General features: G+C 45.8%; 1 protein-coding gene across 3 annotated transcripts in view; it reads left to right on the top strand.

The window, feature by feature from the left end:
• Nucleotides 1–23,869, top strand: part of SPTBN1 (spectrin beta, non-erythrocytic 1) — a 289,366-nt gene that overhangs the window by 207,119 nt on the left and 58,378 nt on the right. For all 3 annotated transcript variants that reach the window (XM_063918643.1, XM_063918644.1, XM_063918645.1), the window contains 11 exons: nucleotides 2,509–2,682; nucleotides 9,951–10,042; nucleotides 11,360–11,440; nucleotides 13,050–13,165; nucleotides 15,403–15,515; nucleotides 16,644–16,831; nucleotides 17,213–17,330; nucleotides 20,556–20,714; nucleotides 20,978–21,280; nucleotides 21,786–21,939; nucleotides 22,950–23,820. In XM_063918643.1, the coding sequence (XP_063774713.1) occupies nucleotides 2,509–2,682; nucleotides 9,951–10,042; nucleotides 11,360–11,440; nucleotides 13,050–13,165; nucleotides 15,403–15,515; nucleotides 16,644–16,831; nucleotides 17,213–17,330; nucleotides 20,556–20,714; nucleotides 20,978–21,280; nucleotides 21,786–21,939; nucleotides 22,950–23,820 (2,369 nt within the window). The remainder of the gene's footprint in view (nucleotides 1–2,508; nucleotides 2,683–9,950; nucleotides 10,043–11,359; nucleotides 11,441–13,049; nucleotides 13,166–15,402; nucleotides 15,516–16,643; nucleotides 16,832–17,212; nucleotides 17,331–20,555; nucleotides 20,715–20,977; nucleotides 21,281–21,785; nucleotides 21,940–22,949; nucleotides 23,821–23,869) is intronic.

Below are 23,869 nucleotides of genomic sequence, written 5' to 3'. Positions count from 1 at the left end.
TGTCAAGGGAGTACTGCATATACAACCCCCTTTTGTGCCTCCAATGGCACTGTGGGATCTCAACGTAGTTCTGGGATTCCTCAACTCACATTGGTTTAAACCGCTCAAATCTGTGGATTTGAAATATCTCACATGGAAAGTGACCATGATGTTGGCCCTGGCCTCGGCCAGGCGAGTGTCAGAATTGGCGGCTTTGTTTCACAAAAGCCCATATCTGATTGTCCATTCGGACAGGGCAGAGCTGCGGACTCGTCCCCAGTTTCTCCCTAAGGTGGTGTCAGCGTTTCACCTGAACCAGCTTATTGTGGTACCTGCGGCTACTAGGGACTTGGAGGACTCCAAGTTGCTAGATGTTGTCAGGGCCCTGAAAATATCGGTTTCCAGGACGGCTGGAGTCGGGAAACCTGACTTGCTGTTATCCTGTATGCACCCAACAAACTGGGTGCTCTTGCTTCTAAGCAGACGATTGCTAGTTGGATGTGTAGTACACTTCAGCTTGCACATTCTGTGGCAGGCCTGCCACAGCCAAAATATGTAAATGCCCATTCCACAAGGAAGGTGGGCTCATCCTGGGCGGCTGCCCGAGGGGTCTCGGCATTACAACTCTGCCGAGCAGCTACGTGGTCGGGGGGAGAACACGTTTGTAAAATTCTACAAATTTGATACCCTGGCTAAAGAGGACCTGGAGTTCTCTCATTCGGTGCTGCAGAGTCATCCGCACTCTCCCGCCCGTTTGGGAGCTTTGGTATAATCCCCATGGTCCTGACGGAGTCCCCAGCATCCACTAGGACGTTAGAGAAAATAAGATTTTACTTACCGATAAATCTATTTCTCGTAGTCCGTAGTGGATGCTGGGCGCCCATCCCAAGTGCGGATTGTCTGCAATACTTGTACATAGTTATTGGTACAAAAATCGGGTTATTATTGTTGTGAGCCATCTTTTCAGAGGCTCCGCTGTTATCATGCTGTTAACTGGGTTCAGATCACAGGTTGTACAGTGTGATTGGTGTGGCTGGTATGAGTCTTACCCGGGATTCAAAATCCTTCCTTATTGTGTACGCTCGTCCGGGCACAGTATCCTAACTGAGGCTTGGAGGAGGGTCATAGGGGGAGGAGCCAGTGCACACCACCTGATCCTAAAGCTTTTACTTTTGTGCCCTGTCTCCTGCGGAGCCGCTATTCCCCATGGTCCTGACGGAGTCCCCAGCATCCACTACGGACTACGAGAAATAGATTTATCGGTAAGTAAAATCTTATTTTTTTTATTAGACCTTTTGTGTACGAGAGCATTATGGTACTTTAAATGTACCAGTAGCTCACCGTTCCCTGCTCTGCTTAATGTTTGTGTTTTTTCTCACTCTGCCACCTAAATCATTGCCATAGTCTATCTAGACTAGTGATGTAGACGTTTTGTCTTTTTTTTATTTTTGCTTGTGGTTTTTATTATCACTATTACATTGATGTTTTACTAGTTTTGCTGAGTGGCTTTCCTCTTATGAGGGTTTGCAGTATCCGTGATCGCTACAATGAAGTGGGAATTTCTTTGGTGTAATGCATTTTGCCCACTGCTTATAATCTGCACGACGTGCATCGCTATGGAAGTTCTTCTCCTTGGGCAACTGCATACGTGTTGTCGTTTTATAAGGACAGCTGCACTGAGCTGTGATTTCTTCCAGCGGGAACTGGATTGTTCTCATATAGTCATTGTTGTCATTAATCATGGCATGCAATTGCATGGAACCAAAAACGCACCCTGCTGAGTGTAGCCCTCTAGCCAGCGTTCCCAGCCAGTATCCTGAGCGCTGACCTCATGGCCCCTTCTACTGTGAGCATATGACATCAAGTGCTCGCAGCACTGATTTCTATTGAAAGCAGTTGCGATACAATAGGGGCTTTGATTGTCTGCACAGACGCTCTGGCCACCGGTTTCCTTCCAGTAGTATTGGGGAACTTGTGTCTTCAGCTTGTGTAGGACTACATGTCCCAGTATACCACTTCGACCTGGCAGGTCACACTAGATTTTGACAGAGCTGTAACGCCCCATGTTATCTTAGCTTGCCGTAGAGGGACACATGTTATAAGTCCTGTGATAAGGCACCAGTGGTTAAAGATGGAATATTAAAAAGCAGTCCCTATAATCTACATAGTCCTTCCAATCCGAGGACTTGTAAAAAGTTTGTTTCCCCCCTTGGAGTTTGATATATTTTGGGACCATTCATTGCAACAAACTCATGATGCAGTGTTGTGCCATGACTGGTTGTATTAAGGAAAATAGGAATGGGGGGGGGGGGGGGGGGGGGTGTTTAACCTCTAATTAGTCTGGGCGATAATTACTCCTCAAAATCCACTCCTAACTGGAAAGTTTCTAAGTAGGCTAATAGGCTTGCTTTGTTACAAGTACTTATGTACTATTAATTTGCCTGTTATGACCCTTTTATTTTTTTCATTGCAACTGTATTGTTACTTACAACAAAAGTATTTTATATCTACTTTACGTTCTTTCTGTAGCCTAAGCCCACCAAGGGAAGAATGCGTATCCATTGTCTGGAGAATGTCGACAAAGCTCTGCAGTTCCTGAAGGAACAGAGGGTCCATCTGGAGAACATGGGGTCTCATGATATTGTAGATGGAAACCACCGGCTGACGCTTGGGCTCATCTGGACCATCATCCTCAGGTTCCAGGTAACGTGCACATTGCCCATCCTCCTTGGACACATGCAGCTAAATGTAATAGCCTCCACGTTCCAGAGGTGCAGGACGTTTGTTCAAGTCTGCCCGTTTCTTTTTCATCCACTAGGGGTCACTGGAGTACTCTTGAGATATGGACGGCTTCCACCGGGAGAAGGCACTGAATAAATTAATTTTTGAGACTACTCCTCCCCTCCATATCCTGCAGCACTTCAGTGTTTTTTCTGTGCTCGACACAGTTAGAAGGCATAGTGGAGCTCATCCACAAAGTATTGGAATTTTTTTCTAAGTTTTTTTTTTTCCTTCAATTTCCACGTCCTTTCCCCCCTTCTAACAGGCGTGGGTCAGGGACAGTGGAAGCGGCTGAGTAGCCGTGAGTGTCGGACCTCTCTGTAAAGAGCTCCCTCACTCCACTTGCAGGCTGCCTGCAGGAAAGCTGGACGGAGCTTGGATGAAGGCCCCGTCATAGACTTTTGTCACGGTCCAGGTATGTTGGGTTGGGGCGGTCAGCGCTTGCTGCCGCTCCACTGTTGGGGATTGTTGGGTACTCACTGCTGCCCGGAGCGCGTGTACATGGGCCGCTTCACGGTCCATGCGGCGCGCTCTCACTCTCCGGTTCCCAGCATCCTAAAAGACCGCTGCTCCCTGCGCAGCAGCAGCGCTGCTTGGCTACACAGACACGCCGTTATGCTGTGTGTGGCGGGCGGGAGCACGTGTGCATGGGCCGCTCCACGGCTCCATGCAGCACGCTCTCTGCTTCCGCCATCCGCCCGCAGCAGCCGAGGAGTTCCGTTGTCCGGGGTCTACAGTCAGGCCGCTCACACGGCCCTTTGCAAAACTTCCACAGGCCCAGACCCGGTGCTGTACACGGAGGTCGTGGGAGTGGGGGGGGGGAGACTTTAACAGTATTTGGCAGTGCAAGAAATGCTTAATATGTTTAAATGTTCTCCTGTCTGTTCCAGGTTTCCTATTTTTACATCTCGGCTAAGAGTGGTACTAGAGGAATTTTGGGGTCAGTTTTCGTATTTCTGGCAGGCACTGCACTTGCCTAGATATATACCAGGAACTTTGGGGTTATTACTGAGTCGTGCAGTCTGTCTGTGTGGAGTTTGTATTGTCTGTCTTCATAATGAGTAAGACACCAGCAAAATCTAAGAAACATTTGTCATGTCATGTCTGTAAGAGTGTGTTGCCTGATGGATCCACCACATGTACAGCATGTGTTGTTAATACAGCCATAAATACGATTTCCATTCCAGAAGTAAAGGCATCTCAGGACCCGCCATGGGCTTTACTTGCAGATGTATTAGTTGGTTTACAATCAGAACTGGCCGCCTCTCGTGAAGAAAGAGAGGCGGCAAGATCTGAGTTTAAGATGAGACCATTTGAGTTACCTGGGGAGTCTCAAACTGGTCATAAGTCCACCTTGAGTGGAAAAGATAAGTTTCCTTTTCCTACTAATTTTCCTGTCTCTGGGATACTAGACCTCACTGAACAGGAGTACGAGGAGGGCGAAATAGAACAACAGTCAGAAGGTGACGACTTTGACAGCCCAGGTATTGACAATCTCATCAGAGCAGTTCGTCAGTCGCTGGAGTTTACGGAAACTGAGGAGCCACTGACGAATGATGAGGTAGTCTTTACTAAACGACAGAGATCTCCGATGTGTTTCCCTATCTCGGAATCTCTTAATAAAATGTTACTGGAGTCACGGAAAAATCCGGACAAACGGTTTTCTATTCCTCGTAGATTTAAATCGAGTTACCCGTTTCCAGAGGCCATGACAGCTACATGGGAGAACCCACCTTTGGTGGATTCATCCGTATCTAAACTTACGAGGAAGTTAACCATACCAGTCCCAACTGCTACTACGCTTAAAGACCCTGCAGATCGTAAAATAGAGGCTATGCTAAGGTCCATGTACACAGCAACTGGAGTGCTGTTAAGACCTGGGTTGGTTGGCATTTGGGTTACTAAAGCTTTAATGGTATGGATAAAAGAGCTCAAGTCGGCTCTGCAAGATGATCATCTTATACTTCTCGCGGATCAGATCTGGGAAGCTGCTGAATATCTATGTACAGCTTCTACTGACGTCTGTCAGCTTACTTCTCGCCTGTCCTCATCGCTAGTCACAGTACGACGAGCACTTTGGCTGCGTTCGTGGCAGGCGGAGACGGAGGTTAAAAAAGGTATAGAGGCATTGCCTTATGATGGCGAGAAACTTTTTGGTCCTGAATTGGACAAATGGATTTCTGAGGCTACTGGAGGGAAGTCTGTTTTTCTTCCATCGCCTACAACTATACCTAAACGGAAATATTCTGGTCCGGCGTTCAAATCCTTTAGAACTCAGCCCTTTCGTGGGCAGGGAGGAGCAGTCACGCCGGGCAGAAGAGGTCGGGGACGTAGTGCCCGACAATCCAATGCACGTCGTCAAGACACCAAGACCACTAACAAACCAGTGGCATGACGGGCTCCCAGCCCATCTCGGATCTCCAATTGTGGGAGCACGCCTTCAGAGCTTTCAGGGGGCGTGGCTGCAGACGTCCACAGATGGGTGGATCCGCAATTTAGTATTAGAGGGTTACAAAATAGAGTTCGATTATCTTCCAACAGGAAGATTTTTCACGACAGGACTGCCTGTGTCGGACGACAAGAAAGCAGTTCTGCAGGTTGCCATTCAGTCTCTGCTGAATGCTGCAGTGATAATTCCGGTCCCTGTGCAGGAACAGGGGCAGGGTTATTATTCCAGTCTGTTTCTGGTACCAAAACCAGATGGCTCAGTCAGGCCAATATTGAACCTAAAAGGTCTCAATCATTACGTCACTTACCACAGATTCAAGATGGAATCTCTCAGGTCAGTAATTGCAGGGTTAGAGCCACAGGAATTCATGATTGCACTAGATCTCAAGGATGCGTATTTGCACATTCCGATTTGGCCACCTCACCAGAGTTTCTTAAGGTTTGCGATAAGACGAGACCATTACCAATTTCAGGCTCTACCGTTTGGCCTCTCATCAGCGCCTCGGGTATTCACCAAGGTAATGTCCGTGATGACAGCTCATCTCAGGTCCCTAGGGGTAATAATTGTTCCGTATTTAGACGATCTACTCATAAAGGCTCCGTCTCAACAATTGCTTCTCCAACATGCCTTACTAACGTACAATGTACTAGTTCAGCATGGTTGGATAGTCAGTTTAAAGAAATCACATCTAATTCCGTGTCAACGACTTCAATTCCTAGGGATGATTCTCGATACAGTAAAACAAAGGGTTTACCTGCCACAACAGAAAGTACAGGGCATTCGTCATCTGGTGCAATTAGTGCTCAAGCCACGCACAGTCTCAGTACATTTGTGCATTCGCCTTCTAGGCACAATGGTGGCGGCTTTCGAAGCACTTCAGTTCGGAAGATTTCACTCACGTCCGTTTCAACTGGAGGTGTTAGCACAGTGGTCGGGATCACATCTGCAGCTGCACCACAGGGTGAGGTTGTCACCACAAGTCAGGGTGTCTCTTCTCTGGTGGTTAAAAATACACAATCTATCTGCAGGGAGACGATTCGGCGTCGCGAATTGGATAATTCTGACAACAGACGCAAGTCTCAGAGGTTGGGGAGCTGTAGTTCAGAGTTATCGGCTCCAGGGCCTCTGGGCGGATCACGAAAGATCGCTATCCATAAATGTTCTGGAACTCAGGGCGATTTACAATGCTCTAAGACAAGCGGTGTACATGTTTCGTTTTCAGACTGTTCAGGTGCAGTCAGACAACGCGACGGCAGTCGCATATATAAACAAACAAGGAGGAACGAGAAGCCGCATGGCTATGCGGGAAGTAGCTCGGATCCTCAGATGGGCCGAATATCACCAGGTGATATTATCGGCAGTGTTCATTCCTGGAGTGGACAACTGGGAGGCAGATTTTCTCAGTCGTCGGGATTTTCATCCAGGAGAGTGGGCATTGAATCCAGAAGTATTTCAGATGTTGATCCAGAAGTGGGGTTACCCTCAGGTGGATCTAATGGCATCCCGCCACAATCATCAGGTGTCAAGATATGTGTCCAGAACAAGAGATCCAGGGGCAGTGGCGGTGGATGCTCTCACAGCCACGTGGCCATACAGCCTTGTGTATCTGTTTCCACCGTTTCCGCTGCTCCCGTTGGTGCTAAAACGGATCAAGAGAGGGTTCGTCACAGTCATTCTAATAGCGCCTCATTGGCCTCGGAGGGCTTGGTTCTCGGATCTCCTCGGGTTACTCGCAGACGATCCGTGGCCACTCCCACTACGTCCGGACCTGTTACAACAGGGTCCGTTCCTTTACCCCGATTTAGCGCGGCTGCGTTTGACGGGGTGGCTGTTGAAAAGGCCATCTTAAGGAAAGAGGGCATTCCTGAGTCTGTTATACCAACCATGGTACGAGCTAGGAAGCCGGTTACGGCAGCTCATTATTATAGAATTTGGCGTACTTATATAGGTTGGTGTGAAGCTCGGAAATTTCCGACATCGTCTTTTAAATTATCCCGTCTTTTGTTATTTTTACAAATGGGGTTAGATGGAGGACTACGTCTTTCCACATTAAAGGTGCAGGTATCTGCGTTGTCAATTTATTTTCAAAGGAAATTGGCCTCGTTACAGTCAATACATACGTTTCTACAAGGTGTAAAGAGGATACAGCCTCCTTTCATTCCACCTACAGCACCATGGGACTTGAATCTGGTTTTAGATTTTTTACAGTCCGATTACTTTGAACCCTTACAACAAGTGGATATTAAATTTCTCACTTGGAAAACGATTTTTCTTTTAGCCTTAGCTTCGGCTAAGCGTGTTTCAGATTTGGGTGCCTTGTCATGCAAGTCACCGTATTTAATTTTTCATGATGACAGAGCGGAACTTCGGACGAATCCCGCTTTTCTACCAAAGGTAGTGTCGTCTTTTCACATCAATCAACCAATAGTAGTTCCTGTATTAACAGGAGACTCTGGAACGTTGGATGTGGTTCGCGCATTGCGTATCTATGTTTCCCGAACGTCTACTGTGCGTAAGACAGATACGTTGTTTGTTCTCTATGACGCAGCTAAGAGGGGTTGGCCAGCCTCTAAGCAGACCTTATCCAGATGGATCAAACTGACTATACGTCAGGCTTACCTTTATGCTAAGTTACAGCCACCTACTTCAGTAACAGCTCATTCCACACGTTCTGTGGGGACGTCATGGGCAGCGAGTCGTGGGGCTTCTACGACACAGCTTTGCCGTGCGGCTACTTGGTCGTCAGTGCACACGTTTGTGCGCTTTTACAAGTTTGATACGTTCGCGGCAGCAGCATCTAGCTTTGGCCGTTTAGTGTTACAGGTGCCAAACAGCTCTCCCGCCACGGAGGAGACTTTGGTACATCCCAAGAGTACTCCAGTGACCCCTAGTGGATGAAAAAGAAAATAGGATTTTGGTACCTACCAGGTAAATCCTTTTCTTTGAATCCATAGGGGGCACTGGACGCCCACCCAGAGCAGTTTACCTGTTTTAGGAGTCCAGTGGTTCTTATGGTAACACACTTTCACGACTGGTTTAAATTTAACAAGGGTTAATCAGTTATGGTGTCAACTGTTTAGTTGTCTGTTACGTTGTGTCAACTTTATTGTTGTCTGTGAGACTATATGTAATTCTCCTTTTGTCAATCTCTCTATCGATCCTGTTCGGCTCAGTAAAAAACACTGAAGTGCTGCAGGATATGGAGGGGAGGAGTAGTCTCAAAAATTAATTTATTCAGTGCCTTCTTCCGGTGGAAGCCGTCCATATCTCAAGAGTACTCCAGTGCCCCCTATGGATTCAAAGAAAAGGATTTACCTGGTAGGTACCAAAATCCTATTTTTTTCCCCCCCGGTTTTTTTAGTTTAAATCAGCATTCATTAACCAGACATAATCAACCTGGTTTTGCCTTGTAAATGATTGCTACTTTAAAAAAAACTGTCTCGCACAAAAGTCCCGCACCTCCGGAACTCTGAGGCTTTTACGTTTAGCCGATGGACTTCAAAATTCAGTGGTCCGATCTTCTTTTTCGTTAACTAAGCAGAACTAGTAACTCCATACGTCTTACTAGTTTCCAGTTCTGAAATGATCCTCTATCACATATGTTAAATTTATGCAGGTTCTAATGTTATAGGGTAAGTGCAAAGATAAAATGTGGAGGGGGGTAAATTGAAATCAAAGGATCTCTGTCTCATCAGTCTTCATTCCGTAACCAGGAATTATCACGGAAATTTTGGAATTCTCAGCACAGCCGAGGAATATTAGTCATATGCGCGCATGTAAAGGGAAGAATGCTATAGTTTGTGCGTTTAGGCCTTTGCAGGTGGCCAAAATACTGAAGTTAGCCTTCGTTTCCATCTAGAGTATTTGACAAAGGGAAAAATACGCCACATCCCCAACACCATCATTTTTTGTTGTTGTATTAGGGAGAATCCGCTGCTTCTGGTGAGAATTAGCGAAATTGGGGCCATTAGTGGGTGAATAGTTTGGGAGGCTTACCAAAGCATTGCTGTTACTGGGGTGCAGGGGTGACGAGGACTGTCTTTTCTATTTAAGAAGGATATTGCCTATGATATTACCAGGATACCATCGCCCGGTAACATTGAATGATCAGTCTCTGTCCTGTATCCAGTCTATCATGGAAGGTGGTCATGAAAGGTGGTCGTGGGGGGGTGGCTGGACTTAAATCCACACCTTGGTGCACGGTGGGTACACACTTGAACGACGGGCAATCGGGCCCTGACCATACCAGATTTCCCGTACACACTAGATGAGCTACATCTCATTCTGTTTTCCATTCATTCAACTACGCCGGGTCCCACGTGGTATCTTCCCGTTGGCCTTGCAGCAAGAAAACGCATGCAATCCTGCTTGCACAATGTAGACAATTTGTAATTTTGATATGGAAAATCAACCTGACATCATGTAAGTGTGCACCCAGCCTACGGCCCGGCAGAAAAAAAGACTAGAACTACCATTAAGCCTATAAATTATTTTATTATTTTGACAAACTTTGACTCTATCCTTTTTTTAAAATATATATTTAATTGACATTAAATCTAATGTTTTTCATTCTCCGGTGTAAATTTTGTTTTGTTTTTTGGGGGGAGGGGGAGGGGAGTTTATTGGCAACAACTCTACAGACTTATGCACAAAGTTGTTTAATGAAAAAAAAAAATCCCATTTGTCAATGCATGGTAATTGATGCAGAAGCTTTTGCTGACAGAGCATTTCTTTATCCTAGATCCAAGACATTCGCGTAGAATCAGAGGACAACAAGGAGAAGAAATCGGCTAAGGATGCACTGCTTCTGTGGTGCCAGATGAAGACAGCTGGGTGAGTGGAGATTAAGAGATTACCGCAAAAGATCTGCTTACAGAGTTTTCACAAAAACAATTGCTCTGGCTACAAACATGTCCGTGTCCCTAACTGGATTACTACGGAACACAAATTACTCTATTATTTGTCAAAATAACCGGGATTGGGGGAAACGTGTGAGGAAATGTACGTCCTCGTGGCAGCTTCATTTACTAATCCTGCGCGCTGCTAATTCTTGTGTGCGCGCGCTGTCAGTGAGTGTTAGGAATTCGCCCCCACACCGCACATCAGAGCGGCACAGAATAATGAGCTGTTTACTCTCTGTCGCATTACTAGGTGTCATTCATTGTGTGGTTTATTTACAGACAGTGTAATTGTGCTGTTACCCACAGCAACATCCAGTAAATAGCTGTAATTATTCTAAGGCAAGTTAATCACTTCCGTTCCGAAACTGGTTTTACGCCTTGGTAATTGATTCAGCTATTGTAAGCTGGCAGGCTAGCCTGGAAGATATTTCCCGGGATAGCGTGGCAGCACTAACAGCGTTAATGCGGTTTGTAAAAATAAATCAGATTGGCAGGAACCCAGCAAAATGAATCTCTGCATCAGAAGGTTGGGGAGAGGAGTCGTGCATCTCTCTACATGGTTATTAAAATGACAGCATGGCGCCATGATGCTGACAGATCAGATGTGAAGGTAAATCACATGTCCGCTTAATATGGCTTTATTCATTCGCACTTTTATTGTATATCTCCCTTTTATTGAATGAGTGTTCGGAGTGATCGTTCACCCCAAGTGTACTAGGGCAAAGATGAATGAAAAGGGCATATCTACAGTGTCTTGCTGTGTGTTGCCTAGGGTAGCACAAGAGTGTCCACTCCACACTGACCCAGGTCTCTGAGTTATCATTCACTATATAATATAGGGCCGAAGCTGGAGGGCCGAAGGTTCCCCATCCCTGCTATAGGGGGAGGCCCAAGGGGCATGTGTGGGGCATGATAAAACAGTTTGAGTCGTTCTGCTACACCTCACCCACTGGAGAGGAAAGGGGGAGGGGTGTAAGAGCTGGCTCCTCCCAGAAGTTCCCAGGAAAAGTGGGAATTATGACTGAGAATCTGAGTACTGCGATCTGAACTGGGCAATGACCGTGCCTGTACACAGCGGGATGTACAGTGGGTCACGAGTATGTACTGGGTTGCTGGATGTGGCTTAATAGGTATCATATATATTGCCCGGAGTTGTCGTTGTACCATTGTATCAGCAATGACTGCTCCATATAAATGTTCATACACACTGGACTGTGCCCACCTCATCAATTATCTGTCTGTTTTTCAGGTATCCAAATGTGAATATACACAACTTTACCACCAGCTGGCGGGACGGCATGGCATTCAACGCACTCATTCATAAACACAGGTGAGGCCGTAAAGAAACTGAAACCGATATTTGGCTGTGCTGCCATTGTGATTGTCTACAGCTTGGTGTACTAGGATAGTCCTAATGTTTCTTGGATGTCAGATCATCTCGCTCTGGTCTTGGACAGGCACATGATAGACCATGTTGTTATATTCCCCAGTGAAGCCCGTTAACTCGTGTGCCAGCTTTTTCCCCCCTGTTGATGTTTGCGACCCTGGCATCTGGTTATGCCATCAGTGAGGTCATGCCCACGATTTCTTACCAGGCTTGTTATCTGTAGCTATTGTACTGTTAAAAGATTGTATCATCGGGAGGGCTCTAAAACTAGAGATCATGATTATAGAACAGAGTCTTAGGGGTATCCTATTACCCACAGTAAATTGCTGGGGCGCTATCCAATTACCCCCGATAAGCCAGAGGGGCTGCTGCTTAGCGGGGATTTTGTTTCACCCGCTTCATGCAGGGGAAAGCAAATCCACGAATACGGGCTGCAACCGGCGAGAACACACAGGTTTCACTGAACCTGTGTGTTTTTGGGAGGATACCCTTCTGTTTCTTCGCAGCGAATTGGATACCCCCAACTGTAACATAGAATATAGGCGATGTCTTATAATAAATATATTAATGTACAATCTAGTTGTAAGTATTTCCACTAGCTAAATATAAAAAAAACGATGGGCTTAGACCGCCTGTAACCTGTCGCTGACTGCTAATGGTAAATTTAAATTTTATTCTTAGCTGCCGCTAGGTCGAAGTAACAGTAACTCAGCAGGCTCCCTGGTTCAAAGTGTAATAATATAAACAATCTAATCATTGTAACTCAAAAATAAGGCTATAATAGGTTTGTAAATATAAAAATATTCAGGTCTTTAGGCTATATAAATCTATGCCCATTTGGTGTCACCATCCTTGGGGAACTAAGTACTTAGTAACAGTAAATGGGCACTTTTTTGTGTTTGCCCTAATTTTGCCCAACTTTGTGCCTCTTCCCTGAGTAATGCACACATTAATAAACCACGCTGCCAAACCACAGCTACCCCAGAGGCAGATTTTAACAAATAATTAATAGAAACTGATACGTGGCCTTCTCCTGAAGGTATGGAATCAGTGCGAGTCCCCTGGCTCAGTTTACTAAGATTATGCAGATTGATAGGTTTACTGTTTTTTTGCAGTCTAGTTGTAATTCTAGATGGATCAGAGAAGCGCCGGGGCCTTGGCTGTGGTAGGCGGCAGTTCTGGATTTTGGACTTAAACCAAAAAGGAATTTCCCTAATGAGTTCCTCCAGTCAGTATATCTGTAGGCAGTTCACTTTTTGTCAGGGTTAAAGGCCTTCAGAGACAGACGTTCATTATACGCCAGGAAATATCCCTTATCCCCGCTATTCGGTATACTATTCATTCCTGTTATTTATCTGGGCTAGTACGTCATTTTGCCACCATGGTCTGTATAATTCAAACCATTTGTTGAATATCCAGGGAAACGCTTAGAGGCTGTTCTTAGGAATTTATTCTGCAATGGAGAAAGTTTTAGATAGACCACATTTCATGTTATATGGTATGTTGTTCTGTTGCGTGACTTCACCCCTGACGTCTTCTGTCCTCCACACAGGCCAGACCTTATTGACTTCGATAAACTGAAGAAGTCAAACGCGCACTACAATCTGCAAAATGCCTTCAACCTTGCCGAGCAGCACCTGGGCCTCACCAAGCTACTCGACCCAGAAGGTGATGTTGCTAATTCATACATACTGGGGTGAATGTAGAATGGCCCTTTTTTACATTTGACCCTTGCAAACTAATTGATGTTACATCAAAGGAAGATAATGATGTCCTACGTAAGGGTTTAGTATATTCATAATGTCAGCATGCTTGGCATGTTGACACTGATCAAATGTTGACACTGATCAAATGTTGACATGATTAGAATATTGACGAAACGTGACTGGTGGTTCCGTGGTGATTTGCTTGGTTATCTGACTTCCAGCAGTGAGTATCCCTAACCCTCCCCTACCATAGCCTAAGACTAACCCTCCGATGCCTCAGCCGAACTCTAACCCTCGCCCAAGTGCCTAACCCTACCATAGCCTAATACTAACCCTACGTTGCCGCAACCTATCCCTCCGATGCAGCAGCTTTACCGTAACCCTCGCCCTAGTGCCTAACCCTCCCCCAACCATAGCCTAACACCATCCCTACGATGCAGCATCCTAACTAGGGGTAATTCATATCTGATTGTAGATGTGCTAAATTTAGCACTACGATCATTTACTCAGACATGCGGGGGGACGCCCAGCACAGTGTTAGTCCACCCCGCATGTCAGGCCCTACACCCACGCACGGCGGCAATGCTTTTGCACCTGGCGAGTAGCTCCCTGCCTGCGCAGCTCCTGCGCGCAGGCAGGGGGCTACCTGCCGTATCCCGGGTCGAAGTGGCTGTGTGTGACATCATGCAGCCGCCGCGACCCGCCCCCGCAACGGTCCGAACACACCTGTTTTGTCCGGACAGCGCCCCTTCCCCCCCGCCGACAACATTCTAACACCGTTGGCACGCCCTCTCCAGCCCCACGGCCGCCTCTACCTGTCATTCAGGCAAAGGCGATTGCAGCCCAGAAATGCTGTTTGCATCTCACTGGGCTCCTACGGTGCACACACACAGTGCACTGCACAAAGGGATTCCAACTGCGGATCCAGTCTGAATTACCCCTATAACCCTCACGCTAGTGCCTAACCCTACCGTAGCCCAACACAAGCCCTCCGATGCAGCAGCCCTAACTTTAACCCTCCCCTTAGTGCCTAACTTTCCCCTACCATAGCCTAACACTCCGATGCCGCAGCCCTAAATCTAACCCTTTCCCTACCATAGCCTAACACTCCGATGCCGCAGCCCTAAATCTAACCCTTTCCCTACAATAGCCTAACACTCCGATGCCGCAGCCCTAACTTTAACCCTCCCACTTGTGCCTAACCTTCTCCTACCGTAGCCGAACACTAACACTCCGATGCCGCAGCCTAACTCTCCAGTTTGTGCAGAATTTCAACCGGTCCATAATGTTGACATTCTGCAGATGTGGACATGTCCAGTGTCGACATTTCAACAGTCGACACCATGACTGTCAACATTATTGTGTTCACATTGTTAAAGTCAACATTATGACGGCATTCCTTATGTGTGACATCCCTCAGCCTTGTTGACTGTCTGTTAGAAATGTATAGTAAAGGTGTTTGGTGCTTATGTTTCCCGGTGCCCCCCATTATGCAGCTTGTGAGCTGGGCAGCACTCTCCCAGGCCGTCTTTCCTTCACCATATGCAATGTGCACCAGTTACTTTTAAAATGATGATGCCTGCAAGCGGTTTCCTGGCCTGGAGTGCAGCCAGGGGTCTAATGAATACTGGCGGAAGGGGTGATTGGTGCAGACAGTTACTTTTGAATAAAAGATCACTCAAAAATGTTTGTCTTTCATAAGAGGCGTTCTCTCAGTAGTAGTAAATGGATTACATGGTCAAAACTTGACTAGTAACTTCTGCACCATTACAGATGTGTCGTCATACATCTAGCCCAATGCGCCATGCAGTGTGAGATGTCTGGTGCGAGTAAGTAGCCAGGTCCAGTTGCTAGCGCCGGTGGTCGTCGTTTTTTTTTTTGTGTGTGCGGAAAATGATTCTTAGTCGCAATGCGATGCTTATCAAATTAATCAGCAGAGTCTCCTGGTGCGTCCTTGTCGCATTGCAACTAAGAAGCATTTCCAGCAATCTAGATCCAACGCTAACAGTCTCGCAGGATCTAGCGTGCCAAGATGGACTGTTTGGCGCACCTGCGGCAATGATATATGTACATCTGTAATCTGCTAAAATGAGATTGTGTTCCCATGTATAATGCCTTGTGTTGTGAGAAGGGTCATTTTTCAAGGGGCAGATTTTTTTTGTGTGTGTGTGTTGCTTATTTGGCTATTCTGTGTACTAGATATCAGTGTGGATCATCCTGATGAAAAGTCCATCATTACTTACGTGGTTACATATTATCACTACTTCTCAAAGATGAAGGCTCTGGCTGTGGAAGGAAAACGTATTGGGAAAGTAAGTGTAAAAAAAAATAAACAAAATTATTCCTAGCAGCATAAAACATATATCAGCCAGAACTGTTGGGATTTTAGGGGGTTTTCAATTAAGTCGAAAAAACTGCACTAATTCGACACAGGGTGTTCAATTGCGGGCATTTTCGACCATTTTTTTATCCGTTTTCGCCCATGCTGTTTCACTTTATTTTGTTGAATCGGCATGGGCAAAAACACCTGTGAATTTGCAAAAAAAAAAAAAAAAAACGTCATGAGCATTGAATAAGTCGAATGTAAATTTGACCTAAAAATGGGCGAAAAGTGCCAGTAGCAAAAACGGCACTAATTGAATACCCCCCTTTTGAGTCTCACATGTTATGCTGCTATTACTCAGCGGACAAAGTGTGCTGTTACAATATCTGTTATTAAAGGCTGCTGCGTAACCAGAACACAATTCATCTTCATTTGTGCATAGAAATCTGTGTGGTGTTTGTGGAACCTGGGGGTTTTATAGTCCATGACCTAAGTCTCGGGGTCTGAGCTCAGTCTGTCTCCGAATATGTATATTGTATAATTGTTAGCAAGCATTATAACTTCAGTGTTGATGGTTTTTACACATAAAAACCAAGACTTCTTATCTGGGCTTTCTCCCCCTGCCCATTGTATGATGCAGCTTCTCTCACTAACTGGGGACCTCTGTCAGAAGAGCTACAGAACTGGAGGAACATCCATCGACTCTCAGGAATGTCAGCCAACTCCTGATTGGATATCTGCAGAACTTGACCAATGAGACGTTGGCTGTCATTTTAGTTATCCTGTCAAATTCCTCCTTTGCAGCTACTACCATCGCACTTCTGTAACTGTCCAGCAGAGGTCACCAGTATATGTATTGAGCAGCTGCTTTATACAGAGATCGCAAAACCCAATGTATCAGGAAGGTGGGATTGGAAATCGCACCCAAAGGTCAACAGATGCCTTTTCATACTGTGAATGGGCGACCTTTTCCATATTTCTTAGGACCCTGGTTTACACTCTTATGTATAGTAGTTTACGTTTTTTCCCCTACACTTTATGGGTGGGTCTCCTCTGCCGCAGTGCCAGAGAATATCACATGGTATGGTCTGCTAACCGTGCACCATCTATTTTACAGGTGCTGGACAATGCAATTGAAACCGAAAAGATGATTGAGAAATATGAATCGCTGGCCTCTGATCTTCTTGAGTGGATTGAACAAACCATAATCATCCTGAACAATCGGAAGTTTGCCAACTCGCTGGTCGGCGTGCAGCAGCAGCTACAAGCTTTCAACACCTACCGCACGGTGGAAAAACCACCAAAGTAAGGGGACAATGAGTCTCGTCATACCCTTGGTTCAGGAGATCCTGCTGGTGCCGGCGACTAGTCCATTGTTCAGTGTATGCTTTATTAAACTGCATTACACGGAGAGCGATCACTTTTGAAGTATGGGGGGGGGGGGGGGGAGGGAGGAAACAGGGACTGTCCTGGGAAAATAAGGAGCCCTAGGTAGGGTTTATGGTCGTAATAATGACTTTCACAAACAGCTGAAGTAGTACGTTTGCTGGTGATCAGTGAGGGTATATATAATGTGCCTCTGTCATCACACATCTGGTACAGCCCTGCATCTGAATTAGTGTATAATAAATTCATTGCGGTACAGTGTTTCCTTACGTGACGGTGTATTTCTCCACATGGCTGTAGATTTACAGAGAAAGGAAACCTGGAAGTGCTGCTCTTCACCATTCAGAGCAAGATGCGGGCGAACAACCAGAAAGTGTACATGCCGAGAGAGGGCAAGCTCATCTCAGACATCAACAAGGTGAGTAGTGATTTTCCATGACTTACTATTTCATCAGTAAGTTGAGTTTATGGGGGTCATTCAGACCCGATCGTACGCTAGGTTTTTTGGCAGCGGTGCGATCGGGTCTGAACTGCGCATGCATATGCCCCGCAATGCGCAGGCGCGTCGGCCGCCAGCGACAGGGATCGCCGGACAGCGACAGATTTAACGAAGAAAGCGATCGCACCGGCGGCCGCAAGAAGAATGACAGGAACTGGCCGTTTGTGGGTGTCAACTGACCATTTCTGGGGAGTGTCCGAAAAAACGCAGGCGTGCCCAGCCGTTTGGAAGGAGGATTCCTGACGTCAGCTCCTGGCTGTACAGAGACTGCACAAACTTTTGTTTATGCAGCTCTCTGCACAAGCGTTCGCACCCCTGCTCATCATCTACCCCCTCCCCCTGTAGGCGGCAACTACCTGATCGCAGCACTGCAAAAACCGCCTGCGTGCGATCAGGTCTGAATCACCCCCTACATTTCTTCTGTCAAAAGTGAGAATCCCTCTCTGTACTGCCCTGGTTCTGCCCACGTGACTCACATAGAAGGATGAGTGTCGGTAAAGACAAAGAACAGCAAGATACAGTATAGGGAGCATCTCATACAAGCAGCATGTTTAATCTCTGTATGTGACAGAATTGCTGCTCTCTTCAGTTTTATGTGCGTACTTATACAGGTATGTTGATGCTTCATCGCACAGCGCATATCTAATACACATTGGATATCCTCTTGTCCTGTCGGGCTTTGCGGGTTACAGAAAGTGTGCGTTGAATCAAATGTTTCTGTAAATAAGTTTCTCAAGAGATACATTTCATTAGTTCTTATTTAGCCACAGGGGACCCTGGATTATCAGGGAATACCGAGTGTGGTGCAGGAACTCCAGAGGGCTCCTCATCCTCTGTACCCCCTGGGAGTCCGCTGCAGTTTTTGAAAGTGCCTGCCGGGGGCGTTTGTTATAAGAGCTGCTATTTATTTTCCTTATGCGAGGTATATGCTATGCAACTGGGTTATATTTTTATTTGAACCAACAAACTGGCTGATTATTCTGCTACTGGTATATCCTGATACTATATTCGCAGGGGGGTGTTTAAGCTTGATTTTTTTTTTTTTTTTTTTTGCCACACCACACTGAATTTGCTTATGTTACGAGCTAATCAGAATAGATTGTAGAGAATATGGGCAGATAATGCAGAATGCCGGAAACCTTCTGGATGATATTTTCTGTCACGGACGACCATCTAACCAGCGTTTGGGCAAGACGCTCATGCCTACACACTATGCGGTAAAACAGGCCGAACACCCAATAAGTGGAAGATTGGCCCAATAACTATATCGTGTGTGCTTAGCTTTAGGGGAGCAGAGATTCTCCTCTACTTGGTCGGAACCTGCACAGATGCAGCGGTATGCCTGGCGTGGGCAGTGGGAGGTACTGCAGTCTGTACCTCTTCCCTGCTGCCAAAGCAAAAATTATGGAAGCCCATATATGTGAAGATGGGATGTAGTTACATCGCCGGCAGTTGGGATCCCAGCGGACAGGATACAGACGCCGGAATCCCGACCACTGACAATGCCCCCAGCCGGAATCCCGGGTAATGGCCTATTCCCACTGGTGGGTGTCCACGACACTCATAGAGTGGGAAGAGAATCTGTGGCGTTGCGCTCGCCCCCTGTCGGCATTCTAGCAGCCAGGATCCCGACATCCCATACCCAACGCATAAAGATCTCCGTCTACATCTAACTTAGGGAGTAGAATGAACTAAATATCACAGTCACAGCGGAGTGTGGAAAATCAGGCGGCATTGCTTTCCATTCTCTGATTGTATTCTAGTCACTCCGCCTTATTTCCATGCCCTCTCCTGACCTCCGCTGATGTATATTCTGTTTCTCCAGCCTCCATGCTGTCAGTGTATCAGGCTGAATGCATGCTAAACTAACAAGCGCACATCTGACAGGTCTAGACCCGGACTGCTCTTTGTCCGTCTGAGGCCCCAGCACTTGTTAGATTAGCCGACATTCGTGCTGTGAAGAGCTGACGGAGTGCGTTCTGTCACATGGAATCTGGGAAAGCACAGTATACATCATGCATGTCTGGAGGGGGGAGATGGTAATAAAGTGTCAGCATGCAGACAAACAAGTCTGATATTTGTATTTATCAACTTTCAGTACATGCATAGATTGTAACGGATTCCCCCCCTCCCCATTTAGATGTATGTAATACTATTTAGAATAAAGCACTTATTATATTTTATATTGTTATATGTTCGTATTGAGTGGTCCATTATCCGTCATTGTTGGTCATACTGGCTTATTTATGTTTGTTTGGTGTCTTGAATCCTCACAAATTGAAATAGTGGGCAGACCTTCCTGGGCCCCAAATAAGTGACAGCTCTGTTAGCAGGACCCTGTAGAAGGCTGTTTGTGGGTATAAGGAAAGTACTGGACACTTTTGAAAGCCGTGAAATGGCTGATTTCTGCATTTGTTTTTTAAAAAGTAAAATATTAAAAGCTTACGAAATCTGTTTAATTACAAAGGAATTAAGCGGAAAATGGAAAAGAAAAAAGGCGGTTTGGCAATAATTTGAGACCACTTCAATTTTTTTAAAATAATTATTGAAAAACAATATTTTTTTTATTGAAAGAAATACTTTCGTTAAATTTGGGGTGCATAAACTAAAAGTTGATTTTGGGGTAATTTGAGCCCATTTTTTTTTCTAACCCCAATGGTGACATCTGATTATTTGTCATAGGGGTTCTGAAGCAAGTTCTAACGTTCTTACAGGAAAATACATATTATCTTGCTAGATGGCTTTTTATACTATACTTGATGTGAATCCCAATACACGTTACAATAGAGTGAATTGTTTTAGAGGTTGAAAAGAGCATCTTGTCTCACAGTATATGGAAGGGTGAGGTTAAGAACTGCTTGTCCAAGTATGTGGCTTCTTGCCCTCCAGTAGTTTCATGTAATTATAGTGTGCAGGATGGTAGCTACTGTTAGCTACTGAAACCACTGCGGCCATATTTCCAGAATTGACCTCGCACAAATAAGTCCATATTCATGACGGCGTTGACTTCTGCACTATTTATTACAGACTAGCCGACTGTTTTCTATGAACTGGCAATTCACACATTCTAGAGCTAATAACTTCTATTTGTAGAGAGAAATTCATGTTTGCCAGATAATTTAAGCTTAAATCTCTTGTGCCCAGGCCTGGGAAAGACTGGAAAAAGCTGAACATGAGCGAGAACTGGCACTGCGAAACGAGCTGATCCGACAGGAGAAACTGGAACAACTTGCACGAAGATTCGATCGCAAGGCAGCTATGAGGGAGACCTGGCTCAGTGAAAACCAACGCCTGGTGTCTCAGGTATGATTGAATTGCCTTATAGCATGCAGGCGCTATAAGACCTTATCCAGGGTTTGCCACAGTGATATTTTAGGAAAGCCTTGTAGAGATTTACATGAGTTCAAAATTTCCGGTATTGTACAGAAAGGGGGTTTAATTTCATGGATTAATATAACAAACTATAAGGCTGTTTCCACCTATTGCCAGTTCTCCAAAAGAGTCTAGCGTCTACTCTCACATCCCAAGTCATAAATGAATCTCATTTGTTGCTTTCATTATCACAGGATAACTTTGGTTTCGACCTCCCTGCCGTGGAAGCCGCCACCAAGAAACATGAAGCCATCGAGACGGACATCGCCGCCTATGAAGAGCGTGTTCAGGCGGTGGTAGCCGTTGCACGAGAACTGGAAGCAGAAAACTACCATGACATCAAACGCATCACCGCTCGCAAGGACAATGTCATCCGACTCTGGGAGTACCTGCTGGAGCTCCTCCGGGCGCGGCGTCAGCGCCTGGAAATGAACCTGGGATTGCAGAAGGTTTTCCAGGAGATGCTCTACATTATGGACTGGATGGACGAGATGAAGGTACGTAGGTTTAGCCAACTGAGTTATCTTTATGTGCTGAAGAATGAGGGCCGTATTTGGGCTTACTAAGTTCACACAGTGCCAGGGTTTTTCTTGAGAAGAACCAACAGGCCACATCTCCCCTTTTGATGCTACATTGTATGACAGTGCCACAATGCATAGAGATCCCTACAGTGCGTAAATAGTCCTGATAAGCAATAAAATATTCCTTCAGTGTTCCAGAGAATGCGTTTTCCCTAAGTCCCACACCAGCAATGGCTTGTGGCAAGATACCGGTCATTTTGTAGCATAATTGCATCAGTCCTCACCGCTAAAGGTCTAATGTGCAATATCGTTCATAAGAATAAACATTCTGCCAATAAGTAATTGATTTATTGACCAATTTGAGAAGTTTGGTAGAAAATAGATAATACTATATCGTTTTAAATGACTTGATGTTTGTTCTGATATGTATGAATGTCCAAGGTGATCTCCAAACACATTAATTTGTGTCTCCTCTATGTAGGTGCTTTTATTGTCTCAAGATTATGGGAAACATTTACTGGGGGTTGAGGACCTGCTACAGAAACATGCCATGGTGGAGGCGGACATTGCCATACAGGCGGAGCGAGTGCGTGGCGTTAATGCATCGGCGCAGAGATTTGCCACAGGAGGAGAAGGTAAAATCCCAGCTTCAGCCTAATAGAAACAAAAATGCCTAAGTGTTCCGCCTTCTAAATTGTGGCAAATTGCCTGTCTGCCCTACATGATTTACAGTGGTCACCGGGGCATCCGACAGGGAATTGTAAAGGCTGTGGCAAGAGTATGAAACCCCTGCTGTTCCATGTACTAGACCACAGGTTCTCAAACTCTGTCCTCAGGACCCCACACGGTGCATGTTTTGCAGGTCTCCTCACAGATCACAAGTGAAATAATTAGCTCCACCTGTGGATCTTTTAAAATGTGTCAGTGAGTAATTAATACACCTGTGCACTTGCTGGGTTACCTGCAAAACATGCACTGTGTGGGGTCCTGAGGACCAAGTTTGAGAACCACTGCACTAGAGGAAGCAAAATGTAAAAGATTTGTTTTATTTTGCACCCCAGTAGCGGTCTTCAGTGAGCTGTCACAAGGTTTCTTCTTGCAGCCCTATGAATTAGGTTGATCTGAGGAGATGCAGTGGGAGCTGGGGCTCACAGAAGCAAATTGCTGCCTTGAAACCCCCAAAAAGACCCAAGTCTATAGCAGTGGGGGAGTGGCTGCTTGTCTCTGGATCCCATTTTTGTTCAGAAGAAGCAGCATGTCCCTGGGGGAAGGAAGGGTTTTTGGTAGTATTGGAGAAAGATCTTGTCCATCTCCAGACTTCGAGTCACCGTAGGATCAGCCATCTCCCCAAGTTGCTCTCATTCTCAGAGGAGAAACCACTTCCCAACTGTCCATTAGGCAAGCCTGGACACATGCAGTAAGCGTGAAATCGCTGGATGTGTCCACGTGTGATTTATAATCACACCCTTGATCTTGAAAACCGCCTTGAGGTGGATATTAGTAGTTTATCAGTCCATTGTTGCAATTTGCCTCCCTAGTTTTGTTTTTTGTTGGGCACATGGTGCTTTTGTAACACATAATATTAACTTTAAACAGGAAATTGCTCTTTTATAAATGCACTTTCTTTTCTGGGCTCTTTGTGTAGGCTATAAACCTTGCGATCCACAAGTCATTCGGGATCGTGTGGCTCACATGGAATTTTGTTACCAAGAACTGTGTCAACTGGCAGCTGAAAGACAAGCACGTTTAGAGGAGTCAAGGCGTCTCTGGAAGTTCTTTTGGGAAATGGCAGAAGAGGAGGGGTGGATTAGAGAAAAGGAACAGATCTTATCTTCTGATGATTATGGAAAGGATCTGACCAGCGTCATCCGTCTACTTTGCAAGCACAAAGCGTTCGAAGACGAGATGAGCGGACGAAGTGGTCACTTACTGCAGACCATCAAGGAAGGAGAGGAGATGATTGCTGAGGAACACTTTGGATCTGAGAAAATTAGACAGAGAATAGAGGATATTCAGGAACAGTGGGCTCACCTTGAACAGCTATCTGCTATTCGAAGGAAGCAGCTGGACGAAACCTCCAGTTTCCACCAGTTCCAGGCAGACGCTGATGACATTGACGCCTGGATGTTAGACATCTTGAGGATTGTGTCCAGCAATGACGTTGGCCATGACGAATATTCTACGCAGTCCCTAGTAAAGAAACACAAGGATGTGGCTGAGGAAATTGGAAGTTATAGATCCACCATTGATGCTCTGCATGAGCAAGCTGCTGCCCTTCCAGAGGAGCAGTTTGAATCTTCAGATGTGCAGAGCAGGTTGTCTGGCATTGAGGAGAGATACAAGGAACTGGCTGAGCTGACACGGCTACGGAAACAGGCTCTGCAGGATGCCCTGACTCTGTACAAGATGTTCAGCGAAGCTGATGCCTGTGAGCTCTGGATTGATGAGAAGGAGCAGTGGTTGAACAATATGCAAATCCCTGAGAAACTGGAAGATCTGGAGGTTATCCAGCACAGGTAATTATAGTATTAATAGTGTCTTTGTCTTTGTTTTCTACAAAGTTTT

This window comes from Pseudophryne corroboree, chromosome 4 (assembly GCF_028390025.1).
Source record: "Pseudophryne corroboree isolate aPseCor3 chromosome 4, aPseCor3.hap2, whole genome shotgun sequence".
NCBI classification, from domain to species: domain Eukaryota; kingdom Metazoa; phylum Chordata; class Amphibia; order Anura; family Myobatrachidae; genus Pseudophryne; species Pseudophryne corroboree.
This window is presented reverse-complemented; position numbering and strand designations above follow the sequence as displayed.